General features: G+C 31.5%; 1 protein-coding gene and 1 pseudogene across 1 annotated transcript; both read right to left on the bottom strand.

The window, feature by feature from the left end:
* Positions 1 to 2,060: 2,060 nt before the first annotated feature.
* LOC146934050 (uncharacterized) lies at positions 2,061 to 6,440 on the bottom strand. The gene is made up of 4 exons (XM_085705893.1): positions 4,194 to 6,440; positions 3,275 to 3,869; positions 2,542 to 3,149; positions 2,061 to 2,427 (listed from the first exon to the last, which is right to left on the bottom strand). The coding sequence occupies exons 1-4, from the start codon at positions 6,072 to 6,074 to the stop codon at positions 2,224 to 2,226; spliced, it is 3,288 nt and encodes a 1,095-aa protein (XP_085562019.1). The 5' UTR covers positions 6,075 to 6,440; the 3' UTR covers positions 2,061 to 2,223.
* Positions 6,441 to 21,319: 14,879 nt separating this feature from the next.
* On the bottom strand, positions 21,320 to 22,902 carry LOC146934049 (uncharacterized; annotated as a pseudogene).
* Positions 22,903 to 25,908: the final 3,006 nt, after the last annotated feature.

Here is a 25,908-nt window from a genome sequence, read left to right as displayed (position 1 = left end):
AGTGAGGAAGTTTTGGTGCTAGGGAAAAGCAAACAACGCCATAAATAAAAGGCGGCTCATTGGAAATAAGGGGGTAAGAATAAACGGAGTTAATAGACGTCGAGATGGGATTGGATGGAGAAAGTAACGGCGTTTGTCTTAACGGTCGCGGGAAAGTTGTCATGTTTTTATTGGGAAATGGCGTTGTCGTGCTGTGGACGGGCAGTGTAATGGGGTACGGGTAAGAAGGGTGCATTTAACACCATCCGCGGAGTACTTTAACTTTCCCTTACTTCCTCACCTTTTTCTATTTTTTTTTTACTACATTTCTACGCGTAATCCTAAAGATTAATCCTTAATTTTTTGAAAATGTTAACTTGCGTCTTTATAACAGAGGTTAAAAATGAGTAATGTTAACAATACTTTTTTTTTGTGGTGGTCGGGGTTTGAACCTCGGACCTTGTATGTATTATGCATTGTTAAACACTCTCTTTACTATCCACATTCTTATTGGTTTAAATCATTGTCGATCCATACTTTTAAAATTGAACTCACACAAAGTGGTGAGACATACATTGATTTTATCCAACAAAAGAGTGAGTATTAGAAAGAGTGTTGAAAAGTGATTGTTGCTACCATTCCTCGTTAAAAATTCTATTAAAAATTATGTATTGAAAATTGTGTTAATTTTTTGCTTAAATTATTAAGGGTAGTGTTAACTTGTGTCCTTAGGGTCCTTAGGGCACATTTTAAGAAATCCAAAAAAAGAAATATTCTCTTAAATTTTGTGCATTCAATTTATTAAAATATTAAAGATTAAATTTAATGCACACATTCCAATACATTATTTCTACATTTGGCTTCTAAACTTGTGCCTTAAGGGCACAAGTTAACATTTCTCAATTATTAAATATTATTTTTTTTCAATAAATTTAAATCATTAGTAGAATGTTTAACATGTTAGCATGACCCATAGTTTTTATCGAATATAACTTTGATAAAAAATTAAACTCTTTATCAAAAAAATTAACATTGTTGTATTTTCATGATTGAATTTTATTTTTTTGGTGGTGGCCGGGGTTTGAACCTCGTAACTTGCATATTTTATGCATTGTCCATACCAACTGAGCTAAGCTCACGAGGACATTTTCATGATTGAATTTAAAACAAGGAAAATGTTAACGAGTGTCCTCAAATACTTTTTAAAATCTTTAAATAGTAATTTTTTTATGTAAATATGTGTACACATTGTAAATCAAAATGTTTGATTTTTTAAAAAACAAAAATATTTTTTTGAATCCTTAAAGAGTGCTACAGATACTCGTTAACAAGTCTCTTAAAATAATTATAAAATATTCTTTATTATTTCATCAAGTGTCTTTTAATATGGTTTACTTTTTAAAAAAAATGTCCTTTTTTCCTAGAATTATGCATTAAATTGATTAATTAATTAATTAATTGGAATGAATAATAAAATAATAAATTTGTAACGTATGGGCAGTTATATAATGAAATAAATGATTTTAAGGAGCCGGTTGTATGAGATGAGTTGTGATAATATAAGAGGTTTGATGCGCTTGGGCAGTAAGGGCAGCACTGAAACGTGAAGATTGAACAGGAGTTGTCGCCCCCATTTCCGTCTTTGAGATTGCTTTTCGAGTAAATACCCAAATTCGTCCCTGAATTTGCACGAATCGGCCAAAAACGTCCCCCAATTATTCGAAATGCACGCTTTGTCCCTAAATTTAACAAACGTCAATCAAATTAGTCCCTACGTCCATTTGGGGCGTTAACGGTGATGACGTGGCCGTTAACCTCTCAGATGGGTTGCCATGTCAGATGCCACGTAAGCAGGGACTAAATTGATGTATAATGACAAAAAATTTCAAGGACGAAATTGATTGATTTCAGAAAATATTTTATAATACAGTCCCTATTAATTTTGAATTGCTATCAAATTGATCCCTGAATTATTTCAAAAAAACGTCAAATAAGACCTTGAATTATATAAACATATTTCCAAGTTGATCCTTGATGCATATATTTGCAGCAAACGAATTAAAAATGACAAAACACACAACTTCATCCATGGAAATATCATTAAATAAGTCATAAACAAGTCATAAGTCATAAGTCATAGAGGATTTTCTTAAATATTACATAGCCAAAAAGAACCCAACTAGAGGGCATAATGTAAACAAAGCAAAATATTCCAAAAAGCGCAATCTAAGCATGCATCAAGCTTCACTTCTTTGGAAAGCCGGGGGTTGGGATAAACTCCATGAACTTAGGTTGACTTGAACCGGATGGACCATAATTTGGATATGGCACTCGAACAACGCCAGGAGCAGTTGGATGTGATGGTGCAGGACCCCTCACTGGTGTCTGCTTAGGCCTCTCATTTGAAATAACTGGACCTCTAATGCCATACCTAATTGCAGGAACACCCTGCAACAACAGTTTCAATCATATCAGTCCCTGTTTAATAAAAACTTCAATCAAATTAGTCCCTGAATTTCCACACTTACTAGAAAATCGATCCTTACAATCTAACATTCATACCTGTCTAAGCACTGCTTCATTTCCAGCAACATTTCCAACACTGACATTTTGTGCAGCTTGTCCATCATTTCCAGCTACAACATGTCCATGATTTTCTGCAACACCTCCATGTCCATCATTTCCAGCTACAACATGTCCAGGATTTTCTGCAACACCTCCATCATTTCCAGCATTATCTGCAACACCTCCATCATTTCCAGCATTATATGCATTCCCTCCAACATTTTCTTCTTCTGGCTCAGTATCAATCCAGTCTTTTGGTCTCCTAGCAACACCTTGCTTATTACATCCTCTTAAGTTATGACCAATCAATCCACACCTTCCACATTGAGTGTCATTGTAAGTCCTCTTCATTTGACTCCCACCAAGAGGTTCCTCATTGCCATCTTTTCTCCTGTTCTTCTTTGGTCTACCTGCAGCCCTTCTTAGCTTTGGTGGCACAGGTTTTTCATAAGGAGTTGGTTCCCAATATATTTGAGAATTCACTGGTTGGATAAAGTAGTTATAAGTTGCCCTATATGATCCAAGGGTCAACCAAGCATGGCAATGTTCTTCTGGCTTTAAGCCTCTCAGAGCAAGTGCTGAACATGCATGCATACATGGCATTCCTGTGAATACAATCAACAATACAGCCAATGTAAAAGACAATTGTGACTAGCATTTACAACATTTACAACATTCTAATTATATCAAATATAAACCAATAAAATAAGTCTAAAAATGCAACATTTACCTGTTAACTGCCAAAATCTGCAAGTGCAAGTTTGCTTAAACAGATCAACATCCACCTTCACTTTGTAGCTATTTTCTATCTGATACCTTTGCATTGGAGTATCACCACTCCACAGTGGTGTCCAATTGTGACTAGCATTCTTCTCTTTCTCTAGCCTGCTTTGCTGCCAAGGACACAATGGTCCAGCTCTCCCATCAAGTTTCATCTTGTTTTGACTCATTTTTCTCATTACATAACACCTAACTTCCTCAGCTAAAGTGAGTATTGGTTTCCCTCTATAGTTCAAGATCTTTCCATTGAAAACCTCACAAGCATTGTTCACTATGTTATCTGCCTTGCAATTTTCACTAAAATATGCTTTAGTCCATGCTTCCTTTGGCCATTTATGGAGATACTCCCATGCCTTCTCATTAAGCCTCTTCACCCTCTCCATAATGCGGTTGAATTGAGTGGGAGTGGTTGCCCTTGCACACTCCCATACCACTCCTCTCAATTCCTTATCCTTCCATTGTTTTGTGAAGTTCCTCCATAGATGCATCACACAATATCTATGTGGCACCCCTGGCATCATTTCCTGCATGGCTGGAATCAAACCCTGCCAATGTTCACAATTACAAACAAAATTCCCTGAATTATATCACTATCCATCAAAACAGTCCCTACATTATATTATTTACTATCAAAACAGTCCCTAAATTATGTCACTTACTATCAAAACAGTCCCTAAATTATGTCACTTACTATCAAACCAGTCCCTGAGATTACTCTAAACCTATAACATTTCCAGCTATCTTATGCATGCAAAACAACTATTACTATCCATCAGTATGCATGCAAAACAGCTATTACTATACATCAGTATGCATGCAATTAATGGACATAACTTGAATGAGAAAAATACTAAGATAATTATTCATACCTTTTGCATGTCTGAGATGAAGTTCCATCCATATTGCTCATAATTTCCTAGATCGTTATGTAGTAATTCCAAAAACCATTTCCAGTTATCTTTATTCTCCACATCCACAATGGCATAAGCAATGACAAAAATCTGGTTATTTCCATCTTGTCCCACTGCAGACAAAAGTTGCCCTCCATAATACCCCTTAAGAAAGCATCCATCTAACCCAATCAATGGTCTACACCCTGCCTTAAACCCTAGCTTATATGCCTCTAGACAAACATAGAATCTTTTGAATTGAGGTGGGGACTCTGGCATTGGTGTAGTATTCATCATCACAGTTGATCTGGGGTTACTTCTCATCAATTCATTTGCATAATCCCACAAAAGACCATATTGCTCCCTTTCACTGCCTTCAACCAAATCCCTTGCTTCCTTTGTTGCCCTAAAAATTAAGTTGTCATCCAGAATCACCTTATAATCCTTCTTGAACAAATCAAATATTTCACCATGCTTTATTTCAGGATCAAACCTTAAGACTTTCTCAAGCATCTTAACCACCCATTTCCTATTAGCTTGTTTATTCTTGAAATCTGTAGGGCAATCATGTTTACTCATAAATGTTTTAATCTGAAAACATTTCCTCTTTTCATTCCTTGCACAATATATTACCCAATCACATGTCTCATGCTTGCAAACAGCCCTTGCCCTTGTTTTATCATTCTTCACCCAGTCAATTCCCTTTCCCTTGTGAATGGTATAATCCTTGACAGCATCCTTAAACTTTTTGAGGGTAGTAAACTCCATTCCAAGTTCCAAACTTACCTGACCAAATTCAGCATTTTCATTAAATTGAGGATAAACAATGTTCCTATTTCCTTCATTCTCATCATCAGTGCTTATTGGACTCCTTAGCTCTTCAGAAACATAACTGTCATTATCACTGCATATTTCACCTACAGGCTCTGACATTTGAATGTTGGCATGGCTAGCATTACCTTCCTCATAGAAAGAGTCTCTGTGCCCAGTCACATAATCTGGCTCTTCAAAATCACTGTCATCACTAGAAGAATCAAACATCATTTGGGGATCATCATTAATTGTGACCCCAGTCCCTCTTGATTGTCTCAATGGCCTTTTCCTTTTTGGTGCTACAGTTTGTTTTTCTTTCCCTTTCTGTGCTCCTTTTTTTGCCCCTGAATTTGTAGCCCCTTTTTTGGTGACATTTGCTTCAGTCTGAGTTTCTTGTTGTGTCACTGTTTCTTGAGGCTGAGTTTCTTGAGTAGCTTGAGTAGCACCAACAGTGTCTTCATCACCAACATTGTCCTCTTCATCACCAACATTGTCCTCTTCATCACCAACCCTGTTTTGCACATTAGCAACCAAACTTTCTACAACACTTCTTTCTTCAGCAGTAAGTATATCAACTTCCATAACATTGCATGGTTCAGCTTGAGTTTGCATACTTCTCAGAGATTCTTCCATTACTCTCTCAAGCTCTTCCCTTTCTTCACTTGACAATGGCACAATTTCAACTTCACTTGTATCCACCACATGTTGTGCATATATTTCCACTTCATTCCCATTATCCCTTGCAACTTTCACCATATCCAATAAATGCTTATCTGTTGTCAATGGATTCAAGCATATATTAAGATCATCTTCAGCACCTTTGAAAGGCTTGAAGTACCACAACTTAGATACTTTGAAGTAGCCTCTGCAATGCTTCACCATCTTCTCAATGTCCCACAAAGAAAGCACATCAACCACCATTTTTTCCCACACACAAATTTCACCACGAACATAATTTAGCCTCCGATACTCATCTCGCTCTAAACAACCACCATGATGCAGGATTAACGTGATATTGTCTTCCATCCTACAAATTTTGCAATGCATCAGTCATATTCACAATCACAAGAACATCAAAATGCAACTCATCAGTACAAAATAACCCTTTTTATAATCTGTTTTAATCAACCACTAATCTTGTTCATAACTACTCTAATGTTCATAATTTTTAGTAACCAAACATAAAAACATGCAATTTTTATGTTGTACGTCTTCAACACAAAACCCTAATGTCAGTAATCTAAAACATGCAGTCAAAGTAAACAAAAACGAACATCAAAGCAAGCATCTAATGAACTTTAAAGGGAGAAAACGGATGCCTAAAAGCTCAAAACGAAAATCACAAAAAACGGACACAAAAAGGGAGAAAACGAACGAGAACAAACATGATTGAATGGAAAACGAATAGGAACGACTTTACCTTAAGAAATGACGAAATCTTCTATCAAAACCGATTCTTTTGCAACAGTTCCTCGCCGGAGATGATGCTGATGAAGATGATGAACGGTTAGGCGGGAAGGAGAACTGACAGGGATGTTTTTGATGTCTGGCTGAAATGTGATCATGAAAAAGGTATAGGTATTACAAGGGTAAATTTGGAAAAGCAAGAAAAATTGAATTCAAAAGTACAATTGAAATTTTTACCGTTTCAATCAAATTGGTCCTTGTACACGTGGCTTCCTTGTAGACACGTGTACAAGCCAACAAGCCATGCAGGACGACAACGCCATGTAGACACGGAAGGACTAATTTGATTGACGTTTGTTAAATTCAGGGACAAAGCGTGCATTTCGAATAATTGGGGGACGTTTTTGGCCGATTCGTGCAAATTCAGGGACGAAGTGGTGAGACATACATTGATTTTATCCAACAAAAGAGTGAGTATTAGAAAGAGTGTTGAAAAGTGATTGTTGCTACCATTCCTCGTTAAAAATTCTATTAAAAATTATGTATTGAAAATTGTGTTAATTTTTTGCTTAAATTATTAAGGGTAGTGTTAACTTGTGTCCTTAGGGTCCTTAGGGCACATTTTAAGAAATCCAAAAAAAGAAATATTCTCTTAAATTTTGTGCATTCAATTTATTAAAATATTAAAGATTAAATTTAATGCACACATTCCAATACATTATTTCTACATTTGGCTTCTAAACTTGTGCCTTAAGGGCACAAGTTAACATTTCTCAATTATTAAATATTATTTTTTTTCAATAAATTTAAATCATTAGTAGAATGTTTAACATGTTAGCATGACCCATCGTTTTTATCGAATATAACTTTGATAAAAAATTAAACTCTTTATCAAAAAAATTAACATTGTTGTATTTTCATGATTGAATTTTATTTTTTTGGTGGTGGCCGGGGTTTGAACCTCGTAACTTGCATATTTTATGCATTGTCCATACCAACTGAGCTAAGCTCACGAGGACATTTTCATGATTGAATTTAAAACAAGGAAAATGTTAACGAGTGTCCTCAAATACTTTTTAAAATCTTTAAATAGTAATTTTTTTATGTAAATATGTGTACACATTGTAAATCAAAATGTTTGATTTTTTAAAAAACAAAAATATTTTTTTGAATCCTTAAAGAGTGCTACAGATACTCGTTAACAAGTCTCTTAAAATAATTATAAAATATTCTTTATTATTTCATCAAGTGTCTTTTAATATGGTTTACTTTTTAAAAAAAATGTCCTTTTTTCCTAGAATTATGCATTAAATTGATTAATTAATTAATTAATTGGAATGAATAATAAAATAATAAATTTGTAACGTATGGGCAGTTATATAATGAAATAAATGATTTTAAGGAGCCGGTTGTATGAGATGAGTTGTGATAATATAAGAGGTTTGATGCGCTTGGGCAGTAAGGGCAGCACTGAAACGTGAAGATTGAACAGGAGTTGTCGCCCCCATTTCCGTCTTTGAGATTGCTTTTCTTATCTCATCAACCAACATTATTGCCCCTGTATTGGGGTATATTATTATCTCAACCAAAATTATTTTCCAACATTCCGTGTCGAGTGTGAAAAATTCATATAATAATAGGTAAGATCCCCTAATATGGGACTAATTGGGACTAATTCATATAATAATAGGTAAGATCCCCTAATATTTACTGCAGACGGTCAAAACTGTCCATGGTTATTCCATACAAGTACTAATTAATAACGGCAATAAAAAGGAAAATTTCACCTCAAAAAAAAAAATTATAGATTTATGACGGTAAGAGTAAAGTCAAAGATTAAGATTTAAGCAATTACTCACCTTGAGATACACAGTTTCAATTTGTTATTGTATTGTTTTTTCTCAAGTAATTTAATAGGTAGAAATTCTCCTTATAAGATGAATAAGCAAATAATTCGAAATTGCAATTGTATTCATAGTAATACTCAATTTTAATTCTAGTGAGAGATTTTTGAGGGATAATATATATATAACTTGCACCCACCTAAAAACACTAAGGTGCAAGTTAACAAGTTGCACCTACTTATACTTTACTAAAACACCATTTTGTCTCTATTAAACTTTATTTTAATTAAAAGGACATTTTTGTAAATAGCATAAATAATATTTGTTTATAATAGAAAAACATGGGTGTTTTGGAAAATAACTAGTAGGTGCAGCTTGTTAACTTGCATCTTAGTGTTTTTAGGTGGGTGCAAGTTAACAGCCCCATATATATATATATATATATATATATATATATATATATATATATATATCAATAATTACTTACACATAACTATAATGCAAGCGAACAGTAAACCGCGTCACTAAACCTTTTTAGATGGCAAAACTATTTCTGGTAAACACAATATCATGAATCTATGAGACATGGTATTGATATGTGTCCTTTTGAATTTTATGTAAAAGATTAACACATTTCATATTATCTCTTCCTTTCCTAAAAAAAAATACTATATATCCTTCTTCCTTAAAAAAAAAAATTAAAATTGTATTCTTGCTCTCACTTTTGCACTTCTAAGTATAGAAATTTAATACTCCATCCGTTTTAAAATGAGTGTCGTTTTAGTCAATTGCACACAGATTAAGGAATTGAATGAAATAATCATTAGACATAACACTTTTACTAAACTGCCCTTACTTTATAAGAAAAAGACAAACTTAAAGTTGCATTGAAAATTGTGTGAGAGAAAAGTTTGAGAAGGTAAAGTTGGAAGAAAAAAATTAAAGTTGTATTGAAAATGTAAAGCGACATTCATTTTGAAACAATTTTTTTTGCTAAAATGACACTCATTTTGAAACGGATGGAGTAGTATTTTATTAATTCACTGCACCAGAAAGAAAGTATGTTGGATTAAAATGTTAATTTTTTATGAAATTCATTGGATACTAGTATGGACACCCGTGCCAAGCACGGGCTAGAATTTTGTCATAGTTGAGGGAGACAATATTATGATGTATCTAGTGTCAGTTAAATTCAAACATGGGATAAAACAACGAAGGTTTATTAACTAATAAGAGGGAAAAAAACTAATACTTAAGCATGAAATTTTTTGATGAAGACGCAGTATCATTCTCACTTATGTGGTTGCTCCATCTCAAATGTGTCGATCGACCGGTGCTGGCTCCTCCAGAAAATCCAACGATGGTATGTTATTTATGTTTAACATTGCGGAGGAGAAGTTCTTGGTGATGGAACACAGATATTGTGTCAAGTGTTAGTAAAAATTTCACTTTGTATGAAATAGTTTATGTAAAGAAACATATAAGTGAGGTAACCCATATATCTAATGTTTTAAGACTTCAGGAGAAGATGTGATGTCAATTTCAGTAGTGTAGTTAGTCTTAGCCCAATGTGATGATACAATCAATTGTAGACTCCCACATAAGTCCTAATATTATGATGATTTATTTTGTTAGTTTCTGAGTGTCATTGAATTCTTTTGGTTTGAATTTTAGTTCGTCATTCACTTTCATGCCAGTTTTTTTTATTCAACCTCTGTTATTTCTAATTCCTTCACTTTAGGTTTTTGGTGGGATATGACAATGGAAAAATATAGATGTGTTATGCTGAGTTTACAAAATACATGTTTATTAGATATTTTAAATTGATGTTTTTTAATGAGACTAATACTTTGGTAACATAATTACTCAGTAATCTCTAACACCTTTTACAAATCTATATAATTACATGCAACTCACTCTATTTTCTATACCATCACGGATAAAACACGCACTCCTTAATTTTTTCACTTATCTTTTTTCTCGTGTTCAAATTCCTTTTTTTATCTTATTTCTTTTTCTAATTTACTTTATATCTTCTCATGAAAAAAACAAACAAAAACATTCATATATGTAACCGCCACTAACCCACATTTTTACCATGTTGTGCCTCTGACCTCATTTGACTATCACACCATATCAGATATACAGAGAGTCTTACATTTAAGGAAGAGATGTTAATGTACCATGTGTGAGTTAAAATTATAGATTGAATGAAATAGTATATATTGAACAACATATAGGTGGGAAGACTAATACATCTAATGTCTTAAGCTTTTAGGGTAAAGATATGGTGTCAATCTAACTTGCAGGATTTTTTTCGTAGTCAAATATGATGCTCAAACCCATTATAGGCTCCCTCAGAACTTTGAACATTATAATGAACTTTTTTTAGTTTTTAATTGCTTAATTTTTTATATTAAATATAAGTTTTTGGATGTTGTTCCCTTTCATGCAATTTTTTTTATCCAACCTCTACATTTCAAGTACTTTCACTTAGGGTTTTTAGCACGATCTGACAATGAAAAATACATATGTGTTATGTTTAGTTGTAGTATATGTTTATTAGATATTTTAAATTAATGTGAACGTTTTTTTATTGACTATAATTTTGATGAAATAATTTCTCATAAATCTCTAACTCCTTCAAATAACCCAAAAAATTACCATTAACTCTATTTCTAATATTACCATGGACAAAACACACTTCTTTTTTCTCGTATCATTTGTCTCATGTTCAAAAAAAAAAATTATATTTTTTTTCCTACTTTTCTTTCTCTCACTTAATGAAACATGGGAACATAGTAAATCTTCATCCATGAAACCATGATCAACCCACCTTTTCTACAATATTGTGCCTACGTGTGATCTTACTTTACTATGTCACCATATCACAAACACAAAGAGTCTTACACTTAAGGAAGATATGTTAATGTGTCCATTTTGACTTAAAGTCCCACATTAGATGCAAAAATACATGTTAAGAAACATATAAGTGAGATGATCGATATACCTCATACACTAAGATTTTGGATGATGATGTGCTGTCAATTGTATGGTTAACCTTAACCTAATGTGATGATCCAACTCATTGTAGTCACCATCAGAACTCTGGACCTTTTTCTTTTGTTACTGAACTTTGAACATTATGATGAATTGTTTTGTTAGTTTTTAGATGTCATTTATTTAATTTTAATATTAAATTGAAGTAGATGTTGAACAACATATAAGTTATATGACTCATATACCTACTACTTTAAGCTTTAGGGTGAAGATGTGGTGTCTGATCACTTGTTTGGTTTCTTTTAATCTAACGTGATGATCAAACTCAAAGTAGGATCCCCCGAAACTCACAACAATATGATGAACTGTTTTTTTAGTTTTTAGATGTCATTTGTTTAATTTTGGCTTAATTACAGTTTTGGTTCTTCTATTTTCACTCACTCACGGAAATTGTCCTTCCATTTCAAAATTACACGGTCTTGGTGCCTCTTTCAGATTCTTGAACTTAAAAATGGTGATATGTCATATTTAAATTAAAACTTTAAAGGAGTTTTCATGTAATTACATGGGTATTGATCATTCTACATCATCAGACTAAATGCAAGGTCATCTAAAATATGTCACATCATTGTTTTTTAGTCTAAAAATAGCAGAAAGGGACCAAAATACCACTAAAAAAACAAAAATTAGTGAGGGATAACATGAAATCCCTCTCTGATTCTGTTACTAAATTTTGCGACCAAGGAATTTATGAGGGATTTGATTTTTTCTGTCACTAATTTTCCTCCCTAATTTTGCTTTTCCTAGCAGTGAAGCTGAGTGATTTTAAAATGAACGGACCAATTCATGAGTTGCGGAAAATATGGGACTAAATCTGCAATTAAGTCTTTAACTTTTCAATCTTAAAATTTAGTTTTTGAATGTCATTCTCTTTCCTGTGAATTTTTCATTCAACCTCAATTATTTCAAATTTATTTACTTTTGGCCGTTTGTGGTAAATGATAATGAAAAAATGTCAATGTGTTATGTTGGGTTGATAATTATATGCTTATTAGATATTTAAAAATATGCGGTGTTTTTTTAATTGAATCTAAATTTTTGGTAAAATAGTTGTCCAAAAAATCACCAACTCCTTTAGTAAAATCATAGATTTATCATACAACTCACACTGTTTTCTATACCTTCACAAACAAAACACACAATGATTAGTTTTTTCCCTTATCTTCTCTCATGTTCAAATCCTTTTTTCGTATCTTTTTTTTTTACTTCTAATTTCCTTTCTCTCTTCTCATGTGAGAAATGAATATAAACCTCCCTCAATGAAACCATCACTAACCAACCTTTTTAAACATATGTTGTCTTCATTTGATATTATTTGACTATGTCACGTAATTATGGACACAGAGAGTTACAAACTTGAATAAAAGATGATAATGTGTCAAGTGTGAGTTAGAATTCTATAGTGGATATAGAAGAGTTGATTTTGAATAACATATAAGTGAGATGACTCATATACATACTACTGGCTTAAGGTTTTGTGTGAATATGTGATATCAATCTCACTTGTATGGTATCTCTTAGTCTAATATGGTGATAAAACTCAGTGTAAGATCCCTTGGAAGTCTCAAAGTTATGACGAATTGTTTTGTTAGCTTTTATATGTCATTTTTTAAAAAAAATTATCCTAAATTTTGATTATTGAACGCCATTCGCTTTCATGCTATTTTTTTTATTCAACCTCCCTTATTTCAAATTCCTTCACTTTTGGTCTTTTGTAGAATCTAACAATGGAAAAATGCATGTGTTCCACTGAGTTGACAAAAACATACTTATTAAAAAAATTAAATTGATGTTGCGATTCTTTAATTGAGTCTAATTTGTCGTAAAATAATTACCCCAAAACTCCTAATTCTTCAACAATCCCGCAAAATTACCAGCAACTCACATTATTCCATATACTCTCACGGTAAAAGCACACACTCATTTTTTTCCTTATCATTTCCCTCATGTTAAAATTCCTTTTTTATTTATTTCTTTTTCTCGTTCATTTTCTCTATACTCATGAAATAAATGAATATAACCATCTCTTCTTGAAACCCCCATCAACCAACCTTTTCTACCATGTTGTGTCTCAATATTACTTTATTTGGTTATGTCACCAGATTACAAATGTAGAAAGTCTCATATTTAGGAGAGAGAAGTTAATTTGTCGTATGTGAGTTAAAGTTTCATATTGGATGCAAGAGTAGGTGGTCAAAAAAAATATAAGTGAGATGACACAAATAACTAATGCCTTAAAATTTTGGATGAGGATGTGGTGTTAGTTTCACTTTTATGGGTGCTTTTACCCAAATGTGATTATCCAACTCAGTTTAGGCTCTCCTTGAAAGTCACAACATTACGATGAACTGTTTTGTTAGTTTTAGATGTCATTTGTTTAATTTTTTATCATGTTAAAATTTTAGTTTTCGAATGTCATTTGGTTTGACGCAATTTTTTTAGTCAACCTTTATTATTTTAAATTACTTCACTTTTGGTCTTTGGTATGATCTGAAAATGGAAAAATGTAGATGTGTTATGCTGAGTTGGCAAAATACATGCTTATTAGACATTTCAGGTGAAGATGCGGTGTCAATCTCACTTGTGTCATTGCTCTTACCATAATATGATGTTCCGACCCAATGTAGGTTTCCTCCGTAGTCCCAACATTATGACAAACTAATTTATTGGTGTTTTGATTTCATTTGTTATTCTTTTTTAGAGTTAATTAAGTAAATGGTCCCTATGAATATTCAGAATTTCATTTTTAGTCCATACAAAAATAAATCGCACTTTTTAGTTATTGTAAAAAAATTCGTCAGCAGTTTTAGTCTTTGTCAAGTTTTTTTATCAGCATTCTTAGTCCCTGTAAAATTTCCATTCCGTGTTTTTGGTCCCTAAAAATGCCAAATAAAAAAGTTACAACGATTAAAAATTTGCAATTTTTTTTTCAATAAACTAAAAAAAATCTTTATATTTATAGGAAACATTTACTTAATTAACCGTTTTTTTCGATAAAACTTCATTTGTGGATGTCAATCGCTTTCATTCTATTCTTCTATTCAACCTCTATTTTTTCAAACTCCTTCACATATGGTCTATGATGGGGTGTGACAATGGAAAATGCACATGTGTTATGATGAGTTTACAAAATACATGTTTATTAGAAATTTTAAAATGATACAACATTTTTTTAATTAAGTCTAATTTTTTGGTAATAATTACCCAAAAATTTTCAACTCCTTCAACAAAACCACATAATTACCGATAATTCAATCTATTTTATGTACTCTCACGGATAAAACACACAGTACATATTTTTCACCTTAATTTTTCTCTCATGTTAATTTTTTTTCTTGATATTTGTTTTATTTTTCTTTCTAGTTTCCTTTCTCTATTCTAGTACAGTAGATGAAAGGAATATAAACCTTCCTTCATGAAATCATCATCATTCAACTTGTTTGAACATGTTGTGTCTAATTTTGACCTTATTTGATTACGTAACATAATTATGGACGTAGATAGATGCACAATTGATTAGGATATGTTTATGTGTCAAATGTGAGTTAACGTTAACATTGGATGGAAGAGTAGATTTTCAGCAACATATAAGTCAGATGACCAAAATACCTAACGTCTTAAGGTTTCATGTGAAGTTGTGGTGTCAATCTCATTTGTATGGTTGCTATTGACCTAATACAATCATCCAACCCGGTAAAAAATCACCTGGAAATCCCAACATTATGATAATTTATTTTGTTAGTTTTCGGTTGTCAATTGCTTATTTTTTATTATCTTAAAATTTAGTTATTGGATGTTATTCTCTTTCATGCTATATTTTTTATTCAACCTCAACTACTTCAAATTCCTTCACTTTTATTCTTTGGTGAAATTTGACAAAGGAAATAAGCATATGTGTGTTGTTGAATTGACAAAATAAATGCTTATTAGAAATTTTAAAATAATGTTGCGTTTTTTTAGTTAGTCTAATTTTTTGGTTAAATATTTACTAAAAAATCTCCAACTCCGTAATCAAACCAGTAAAATTATAGGCAATTCACTCTATTCCTTACACGCTCATAGAAAAGCACACACTCCTTATTTTCCTTATCGTTTCTCTCATGTTCAATTTTTTTTTTATCTTCACTCATTTTCTAATTTATTTCATAACTTCTCATGAAAGAAAGGAACATAAACCTACCTCCATCAAATCACCACCAACCCACCTTCTTTACCATGATATGTCTTCATCTAATTTTATTTCGCTTTGTTACCAAATCATAGAAGGGAAGAGTCTCACACTTAAAGGGAAAGATGTTAATATGTCTTATATGAGTTAAACTTTCAGATTGGATGCAAGAGAATATAGTGACAAACATATAAGTGAGATGATCCATAAATCCAATTCCTTTAGGATTTGAATGAAGATGTGATGTTAATCTCGCTTGAGTAGTTTCTCTTAGTCTAATGTGATTATGCAACTCAGTTTACGCTCCCGCGAAATTCGTTACATTGTGATGAACTGTTTTCTTCCTTTTTGGATTTCATTTGCTTAATCCATTGTTTCTCATGAAAGAAAGGGAAAAAAACCATTTGCATGAAACCGACATCAACCTACCTTTTTTAGCATGTCGTGCATCCGTCTAACATTATATTGTTATGTCTCTATATCAGGGTCGCAAAGAGTCTCATAGTTAAGGGAGAGATGTTAATATATCAAATGTGAGTTAAAGTTCCACATTGGATGCAAAAGTAGATGTTAAACAACATATAAGTGAGATGACCAATATACCTGATGACTTAGGGTGTGTTTGTTTCAAGGTTTGTAATATGATTCCCGGGAATGTGACATTGGAAATGCAACATTCCCATGTTTGTTTCAAGTTTTGAAAATTTGTTCCCAGAAATGTTATTTGCACATAATTTCTTTTATTGTTATTCCCATGCTTAAAGGATGAGAATCTAACATTCTCATGAGAATAGAACTCAGCTTGCCATAACTTCCCACTACCACTCACGTTTAGTTTCATTTTTATCTTTTTAACTAAATAATTTCTAAAACATTTCCATGAAATCTAAATTTTTAACAAACACATGAGTTGGAATGCTATTCCTAGAAATATCATTCCTAGGAATATCATTTCAAGGAATGTAATTTCTTACTTTGAAACAAACACGCTTAGATTTTGGTTCATTATGTGGTGTCATTTTTTTAACTCCTTAAAAAAACCATAAAATTACCAACAACTTTCGGACAATATGTTTGACCGACCAATCCCAATTAGCACGAATGATTAAACCAACACATTCTTTCAGTAAAAAAAAATTATGATTAGAGATGGTTTAAGTATAAGGGATATTTCATTTTTCATGATTAATTTGAAATAAAAATTCATTTTCAAGTTCACGGCAATTTTCCAACTTAAGGGTTTAACCTAGCAGTAGAAGGACAAACTTTGAATTTCGAGATTCAGAGTTTCGAACTTTGTTAGTATCCTTGGAGATAGGTAAATATATTTTTGAGCGCTCTTTTATCTCTAAGACTATCCAAAATGGTGGATACTTAATCTATTTAGCACCATACTAAATAAGCACCAAATTATGGAGCAAATAAATATGATGCTTGTAGAGAAGGGTGGCTATGGAAGCACCCTCTCTCTCTCTTCACTTTTTTGAGGCCCTACCTAAATAAATTGTATAAAAAAATTGTTGAAATTTAACGATTTAGAGTTATTGGTGGGACTAATTTGGTCATTTTTTTGTGGGGTGCTCGGTTGGCGAGATTGAGTGCTTATTCAGTTTTAATGTTTAAAAATTATAAAATTGATGATGTGTATATATATGACCCACTTAAGCACCTAAAATAGGTGCTCCATGTGGATGGTCTAAGGTCTTTCCTACATTGGACATAATGAACACTCTCGCACCATAAATGTTATACCCCAAGAATCATCATGGTGCAAAAATCATTAGTGATATCTCGTGTACATTTTTCTTTTTTAAAATTAGCCGTAAATGTATTAAATAGTTTTTCTTTGTATTAAAACACATTTACGTGCATTTGTTATTAAAAGACATGACATAATTTAAAAAAAAAATCAAGATAAACATTGTCGAAAATTCGTAAAATTGAATTTGAAAAATCACTGAATTATAGCTAAAATTTAATTTTGGATATCATTCAATTCTCCTTTTATATTGTGTTTGTTATTGTTATTTCTTTAAAAAAAGTTCATTTAGAATACGCCCATCAGACTTTAATTTTTCATAAAAAGATTGAGGCTTTTCAACGACTACTATCGGAATCTACAATTTACAATTTAAACAAAATTGTGTTTTTTTTTATTATAAAATATTTAGGTGAGTTAGACTCTGGAGAACACATCAAGGTCAGGACATGTCTCATGACTCAATGAACACTTACAAAATTACCTAGAGATCCCCTGTCAAAGAGATTATTACGCTAGTAGTGGGGATTGAATGCACGCCCATAAGAATGAGTCAACTCATTATTAGTTGAGTCAACCTTGATTATGAATACTATTATTAGTACTAATAGCAAAAATAGTGAATCAAAAGATGTTACCATATAAGGATATCATTTAAATAACATTTTTTTTAATCTGATCCAATAAATGAGACATTTAATAGAATCATTTTAATTTAAATGACCACATTAATGACTCTTAATTTATTTTATCATGATTATATTTAATAAAATGAAAAAAATCACAAAAAGAAAATATTAAATATGTCAAATTATTCAAATTATAGTATTTGAAATTTAGAGATTTGTTTTTTTTTGAAAATTTAACGATAATTTTTTCAAATACATGAAATATTCCCAAAAGACAAAAAATATTTTTGTTTTTTGTTTATTTAAAAAACTTAAAATATTCAATAGTTTTTTTCCAAGTAATCTCAATTATTTGAATTTCGATAGCACATCACTCTTTCTTTGCAATGTAATTTAAATTTTTTATTTTGTTTAATTAATGGCTACAATTAAGGATATTATTTAAAGAACATTTTAATTTTTTGGTTGACCTCTTTAAAAAAAATGTTTGTCCTATTAAACGATACAATTTAATATTTATAGGATCAACCCAATTAAAATGACGCATAAAATATAATTATTATAAATTATAAAAATATAACATTTCAAAATTAATTACAAATTTTTTTTGTTTGTAAATTAAATAGTACCACAAAAGAAATGAAGGTAAAACATTAATAAAAAAAGGTAAAAAATTCAAATAATTCAGTTTTTTTTATACGAATAGAAAAATTGAACTTTTTGAATTTTAAATATCTTTCATTTATTTGATATAAAATACTTCAATATTTGTTTGTTTCCATCTTTTTTTGGTTTATTTGTTTCCTTTAATTAAGGGTTATAATTAACGCTGTTATTTAATTTGTTTTCTTTTTCCTTCTCATCCACCAAATGAGGTATTTTCATTCTTAATAATTAAATGAGACATGTTAACCTTTATGAAATCATTCTAATTTAAATTAAATGACATATTAATTACTCTTAAATTGTTTTATCATTATTATCCTTAATAAAAGGAAAAAAAAAAGAATATTTGTGAACTATATAAAATTATTAAGTATACAAATATATGAAACTTTCGTGTTAATATAATTCATTTTGGCTTGTTAATAATACCAAATACGTGAAACTTAGAAAGAAAAAAAGAAAACAAAAAGAAAAAAGACACGACATTGAGACAAAAGATTGAAAAGAATACATTTTTTTTATTAAAATTGTGCATGGAATTGCTTGCAAATGGAGGTTATTTATAATACAATGTAGATAGCAAAATTAACAATATTTTTAATAGTCCCTGAAAAAAATTATTTAATAATAACTATCTAATTGACAAATCAAAGGAGAAAAAAAGTCATATATTGATTGTCAAATAAATGAGATGAAATGACACTTTGTCAAAAAAAATAAAAAATAAACCATGATTATTGATCATTGGTTGATTGAAGCTTTTGATACATTCTATTGAAGAAACTATGTTAAGTGAAAATCCGTCATAGTAAAACATGATGAAGTTTATAGATGTCTTCTTAAAAGAAAAGGTTTGTCCAAATTAGATGATGTGAACCAATTGTATGCAACCTTTAGGATGATGTTTAACATATCTGGACATGTCTGGAGATGTGTTTAAAAGCATCAATTATGATTCATCAAATAAGAGTTCATGTGTAATATATCATTTGTGTAAGACAAAAGTTCATAAAATAAATATAGATAAAGACTAAATCAATTTATTGAGATTAGTTTTTCGACATATCAATTCATTAAAAATATTCAATCACCCTAAGGTATCTAAACTCTAACATCTTGATTCTATATCAAATACAAAACATTGTCTTGACTAAAAATTATATTATTGATGTTGAACGTCTTGAAGTCGTAGAATGTAGACACATGCTCTCCAATGGGACCCTGAGAAAGTAGCATCAACAATTAACAATTAGATACAAATAAAAAAGAAAATCAACCCTATAATCTACAAACAAATGGTTAAACTTCTATCTTTTAAAACACATAAAATACTTGTTATTACAAAATAAAAATTATGGGGGAAGAGACACATGAAAATAATGAAAAACAAATTGTCTATATATAGGGGAAAAAAATCAAGGCATGATCAATTTTGATTGGTTGATGAAAACTAAATTAGTCATGGTTCATCTTGATTGGCAAATAAAAAGATGAATGAGTCATAATTCAATTTGATTGGATGATAAGAAAGCATTAAATGAGATGAAGAATGTGAAGATGCCACATGTACTCTTCAAAAAAAATTAAGGCAAATATATATAATAAAGATGATAAGAAAACATTAAATGAGATGAAGAATGTGAAGATGCCACATGTACTCTTCAAAAAAAATTAAGGCAAATATATATAACTAGCTTGGAAACCCGTGCCAAGCACGGGCTAGAATTACGACTATTTTTTATATATAAAATCTAATTAAATAGAAAATTCATTATTTTATACACAATATATAAATAGAACGCATTGTTATCGTATTTTCAATTGCTTATATATACAAATATCAATGCGTATATAGTTATTTGGATTTTCGTATCGTTAAACAGGAATGATTTAACGGATGCAACGTCGAAATATTAGTATTTAATGCAGGAATATTTTACATGGATGGCTAAAATTTATTACGGAGACATGAGTCTTTTTTTTTTTTTATGTTCTGCATATAACTGGGGGTGTTGGAGTCTCGAGGCCTACTGCTGCATATACAATTAATTGTCCCTACCCAACGAATCGTCTCTATCAGATTAGTTTCTTTCAAATTCCATGATTTCTATAGCGGATACCCTTATATATACAAAGTTAACATCGTGCATACACTTGATTCATCTTAATATCCAACACGAATTTGTAATTATTCAATCGTGTAACAAATAAGTATAACAAACAGCGACAAAAACACCAACTATCTATCACATTTTTTAACTAAGCATATTATAAAAACACAACAGATAAGGCTTGAAAAAGGACTACAAAATTGTCATGTGCATGCACATAGACATAGGCGCTCCAAAGAACAAAGAAAAAAAAAAGACGGATATATAGCAGATTGTATAAAAAATGAAGCAGAGTATATAGTTGATAATATGGTCACTGAAAGAGTACGGCTTACATTAGAAAAAATGAGAATGATCAGAAGGATGCTGACATTATAAATAAAATTAAACTGAGTATGAGAATATTGAAGTTGCTCTACCAGATAATAGAAAAACCGAAATCTCAGTAGATAAACACCTTAATGTATCAGGCAAATTTTGGAGTCGAAGAGAAGGCATTGCACCTATTGCAATTGGTCAATGATATTTCAATGCCATAGAAATTCCATTAACGTCAGCCTGTGTACATCTGAATGATATCACCTCACCTAAAGCAGACAGCACCTGAAGGTACATGAGATCAAAATATTGTCAAAAAGGATCAAAAATATTACTCCATATAACATATTAGTCCCTATAACAAATTGATCACTCGGCTTGTTCTTTGCACAACAATAAATGTCATTGGATTTTATACAATGAAATAAGAAGTGTGATCTTAATTGTTCGTTCCAGAATTGTAGTTTATCTACATGACCAATCCATTACTCTTTCTTTACGCAACTATTAGAATGGTTGCAAGTAGAAACAACCAATTCATATCCAAATAAAAAATATATATTACAACGAAGTTTAAAAGAGAAAAAAAAAACTCATACCCACCTGCGTCATCAAGAACGACAGGTTAAACATTCCGAAAAACATCACGGTACACAACATTAGTGGTCTCAGTACACACGCGATTTTCTTCATCCAGTATAAGCATTTTAAATCCCTTTTTGGAAGTGACTCTTGACACAGCGACATACATCTGTCCATGAGTAAAAACCGGTTTGGAAAGATAGATTTCAACATGAGACAACGACTAACCCTGACTTTTATTTATTGTCATTGCAAAACACATCCAGTATAAGCATTTTAAATCCCTTTTTGGAAGTGACTCTTGACACAGCGACATACATCTGTCCATGAGTAAAAACCGGTTTGGAAAGATAGATTTCAACATGAGACAACGACTAACCCTGACTTTTATTTATTGTCATTGCAAAACACACATCCAACAGGAACTGTCTCATAGTAAATTTGAAAGGCAGTTCAAGATCACCTAGAACTAAGTTCAGTATTGGAATAATTACTTTTTCACCATCATTTTTTTGGTAATAACAGTTACACCGATAAAGTTCTTCCCAAGATTGTCTACAGTCAACCTAGTCACATTGCACAATTCAGTTGCTTGGTCAATGTTCCTCATCAACATAACTCGACATCCAACTTTAAATCTCAACTTGTGGTTTGGAATACCGGAAAACTTGATAATGTTTAAGAATTTGGTGGTAAACCATTCGCTTTGTACCTCACTATTCTCGTCTGATTTGCAAACCGAATCAGAACTGGTATATTCCTTTTTGTCTCTTGGAACCAATGATAGAAGAAATTTGTTTACGTGATCAACTGCGTCCAGCGTGGGAGCAAGTATCCCTCGTGCTTGGAAAAAAATATGAGATCTTCATGTTTTGCGAAAAATTCGGATATACAAAATCAACCAGAGAACGCAACAAATCAGAGGAATCTTTTATCAACAACTCATCAGGAATGGGTACGTTAATTTATCCACTCTCATTGGTGGATCCTATTCAATCTCCAATTGAAAGCATCCAATCGACAAACTTTCTTATCTCATCTTCCTTGACACGAACGGTTGAAGCACGTAAACACATATTTGTTGTAAGTGTGAGAACCTTACAATGACTCCACAACTTTGATGAGTTGATGGATGAAGCAAGTATGTCTTTTATGCATCTTTTTCTTATCACTGGCAAAATTTGTCTGAAATCACCGTCCAAAACCACAGAAAGACCCCCAAATGGTTTGTCTGTATTATCGACACCATCATAAGACATTATATCGCGCATGGTTCGGTCAAACGCCTCAAAACAATAACGATGCATTATCAAGTGTCAAACGCCCCAAATGGACACCCGTGTCAAGCACGGCCTAGAATTTCGTCATATTTGAGGGGAAAAATGCTCTGATGTATCAAGTGTCGGTTAAAGTTCAATATTGAATAAAAAAGTGGAGGTTGAGTAACAAATAAATTAATAAAACTCATATTTTAGTCTTCAATTTTTCGATGAAGATGTAGTATTGTTCTCACTTGTGTGGTTTCTCTTTCTGTAATGTGCGAATCACATCAATGTTGACTCCCTTATAAAGCCCAGAGGTGGTATCATATCCCGGTTCAACATTGTGGACGGCGGACGGAGTGCTTCTTGGTGGTCTATCACAGACACGGAGAGTCTCTTAATGGAGATATGTCAATCTGTCAATTATGAGTTAAAATTTGACATTGGATGCAAGAGTAGACGTTGAGAAACATATGAGGGAGATTATCCATATACCTAATGCTTTAGGACTTTGGGTGAAGAAGTGATGTCGATCTCACTTGTGTTGTTGCTCTTTGACTAATATCATGATACAACTCAATGTAGGTTCCAATGGAAGTCGTAACATTATAATGATTTGTTTTGTTAGTTTTTGGGTGTCATTTGTTTAATTTTTATCTTAAATTTTAGTATTAGGATGTCATTCGCTTTCAAGCAATTTTTTATTCAACCTCTATTATTTTAAATTCCTTCACTTTTGGTCTTTGGTATGATTTGACAATGGAAAAATGTAGATGTGTTCTGCTATGTTGACAAATTACATGTTTATTAGACATTTTAAATTGATGCGACATTTTTAATGAATCTATTATTTTGGTAGCATAATTACCCAGTAATTTCCAATTCCTTAATTAAATTCATAAAATTACCAACAATTGATTCTCTTAATTATATTGTCATAGATAAAACACACTCTCTTTAGTTTTACTTCTTATCATTCCTCTCTTGTTCAAATTCCTTTTTCTTCTTTCTTTTTCTAATTTACTTTCTATCTCCACATTAAAGAAAGGAACAAAGACACCCATCTATGAAATAGCCACCAACTCACATTTTTTTTACCATGTTGTTCCTCTTATCTTATTTTGCTATCTCACCATATCATAGACACAAAGAATCTCACACTTAAGGGAGGGATGGTAATGTGTCATTTGTAAGTAAAACTTCTACATTGGATGCAAGAGTATATATTGAGCAACAAATAAGTTAAATGACAAATATACCTAATGTCTTAAGGTTTTGGATGAAGATGTGGTGTCAATCTCACTTATGGGGTTTCTCTTAGTCAAATGTGATGATCCAAGTCATTACAGGCTCCCTCGGAACTCCATACATTATGATAAATTGTTATCTTAGTTTTTGGATGTTCTTTGCTTAATTTTTTATATTAAATAAAAGTTTTTGGATGACGCTCACTTTCATGCAATTGCTTTTATTCAACCTATGTTCTTTCAAATACATCCACTTTTGAACTTTAATCTTGTTTATGGTAGCCTTGGTCCCAATCCCAAATAAAATAAAAGAAGGTTGTGTCAGCATCTACAACAAACATAAAAAAAAAATTAAAAAATTGAATCTCTATAAACAACTCCACTTAGTGAGGATAAGACTTGGTTGTTGTTGTTTGTTATTGCACCTTCACTTTTAGTCTTTCGTGGAATCTAACAATGAAAAATACAAATGTTTTATGTTGAGTTGACAAAGAGACATTTTAAAATGATGTGAGACTTTTTTAATTGAATCTATTTTTTTGGTAAAAACTACTCATAAATCTCTAATTTCTTCAACTAACCCATAAAATTACCAATAACTCACTCTATTCCTAATACCTCCACAGACAAAATACAAACTTTTTTTTTCCTTATCATTTCTCTCATGTTCAAATTGCTTTTTCATATCCTTTCCTTTTCTAATTTCCTTTCTCTCTTTTCATTAAATATGGGAACATAAACCTACATAAACCACCATCAATCCACCTTTTTTATCATGTTGTGCCTATGTCACCAAATCACAAATGCATCAAGTCTCACACATAAGGGAAATATGTTAATGTGTCAATTTTGACTTAAAGTTCCATAGTTGTTGCAAGAGTAGATGTTGACAAACATATAAGTGAGATGACCAATAAAGTTTCATAATTGATGCATCAAGTCTCTTTTTGTATTTTTTCTCTTTTGTTAATGAAGTTTAGAGGTTAGCAGTCATCCTGCTACCTCTTTCTGCTAAAAAAAGAAAGATGACCAATATAAGAGTAGATGTTTAAGTTTTATATTAAATTTAATGTTTAATATATTGTTCACTTTCATGCAATATTTTTAAATTAATCTCTAGTAATTTAAATCCCTTCACTTTTGGTTTTTGATGGATTTAATCATGGATAAACTCTTATGTGATTTGTTGAGTTAACAAAATATGTGTTTATTAGACACTTTTAAATGTTGTGTTTTTTTTTTAATCGAGCCTCAATTTTTGGTAAGTTAAATGTTTATTCTTTAGTATGAACACCTGCGCCAAGCATAGTCTAGTATCATTTTCATTTGTATGGTTGATCTTTGTTCAATGGATAAATGCGCACCACTGTTGACTACCCCATAAGGTTCCTAGTGGTAGATCCCTGAAGTGGATAGTCTCATACTTGAGGGATAGAAGTTAATGTGTCAAGTCTGAGTTAAAGTTTCATATTGGAGGTAAGAGTGTATGTTGAGCGACACATAAGTGATGTGATCTATATACCTAATGTCTTAAGGTTTAGGATGAAGATATGGTGTCAAACTCACTTAAGTGGTTTTCTTAGTCTAATGTAATGATCAAATTCAATGTAGCATCCCTTGAAAGTCTCAGCATTACGATGAACTGTATTTTATTTTTTATTTTTGGATGTCATTTGTTTATTTTATTTTTTAATTTAGTTTTTTGATGTCTTCCTCTTTCATGTGATTTTTTTTATTCAACCTCTATTATTTCAAATTCATTCAATTTTTGTCTTTGGTGGCAAATGAGAGTGGAAAATTGCAGGCGTGTTATGCTGAGTTGACAAAA

The sequence above is a fragment of the Medicago sativa genome, chromosome 4 (genome assembly GCF_051527215.1).
Source record: "Medicago sativa cultivar Bolivia chromosome 4, Bolivia_mono, whole genome shotgun sequence".
Classification (NCBI taxonomy): domain Eukaryota; kingdom Viridiplantae; phylum Streptophyta; class Magnoliopsida; order Fabales; family Fabaceae; genus Medicago; species Medicago sativa.
Note: the sequence above shows the minus strand (reverse complement) of the source record. Positions and strands in the feature narration are given on the sequence as shown.

Bases quoted from the DNA above. Each gene is read 5' to 3' on its own strand.
- LOC146934050 (XM_085705893.1), bottom strand. From the start codon at position 6,074: ATGCATTGCAAAATTTGTAGGATGGAAGACAATATCACGTTAATCCTG. The intron at 3,150-3,274 runs GTAAATGTTGCA...TTGTATTCACAG, and splicing joins CAGATTTTGGCAGTTAACAG to GAATGCCATGTATGCATGCA. The intron at 2,428-2,541 runs GTATGAATGTTA...CTGTTGTTGCAG, and splicing joins ATGAAGCAGTGCTTAGACAG to GGTGTTCCTGCAATTAGGTA.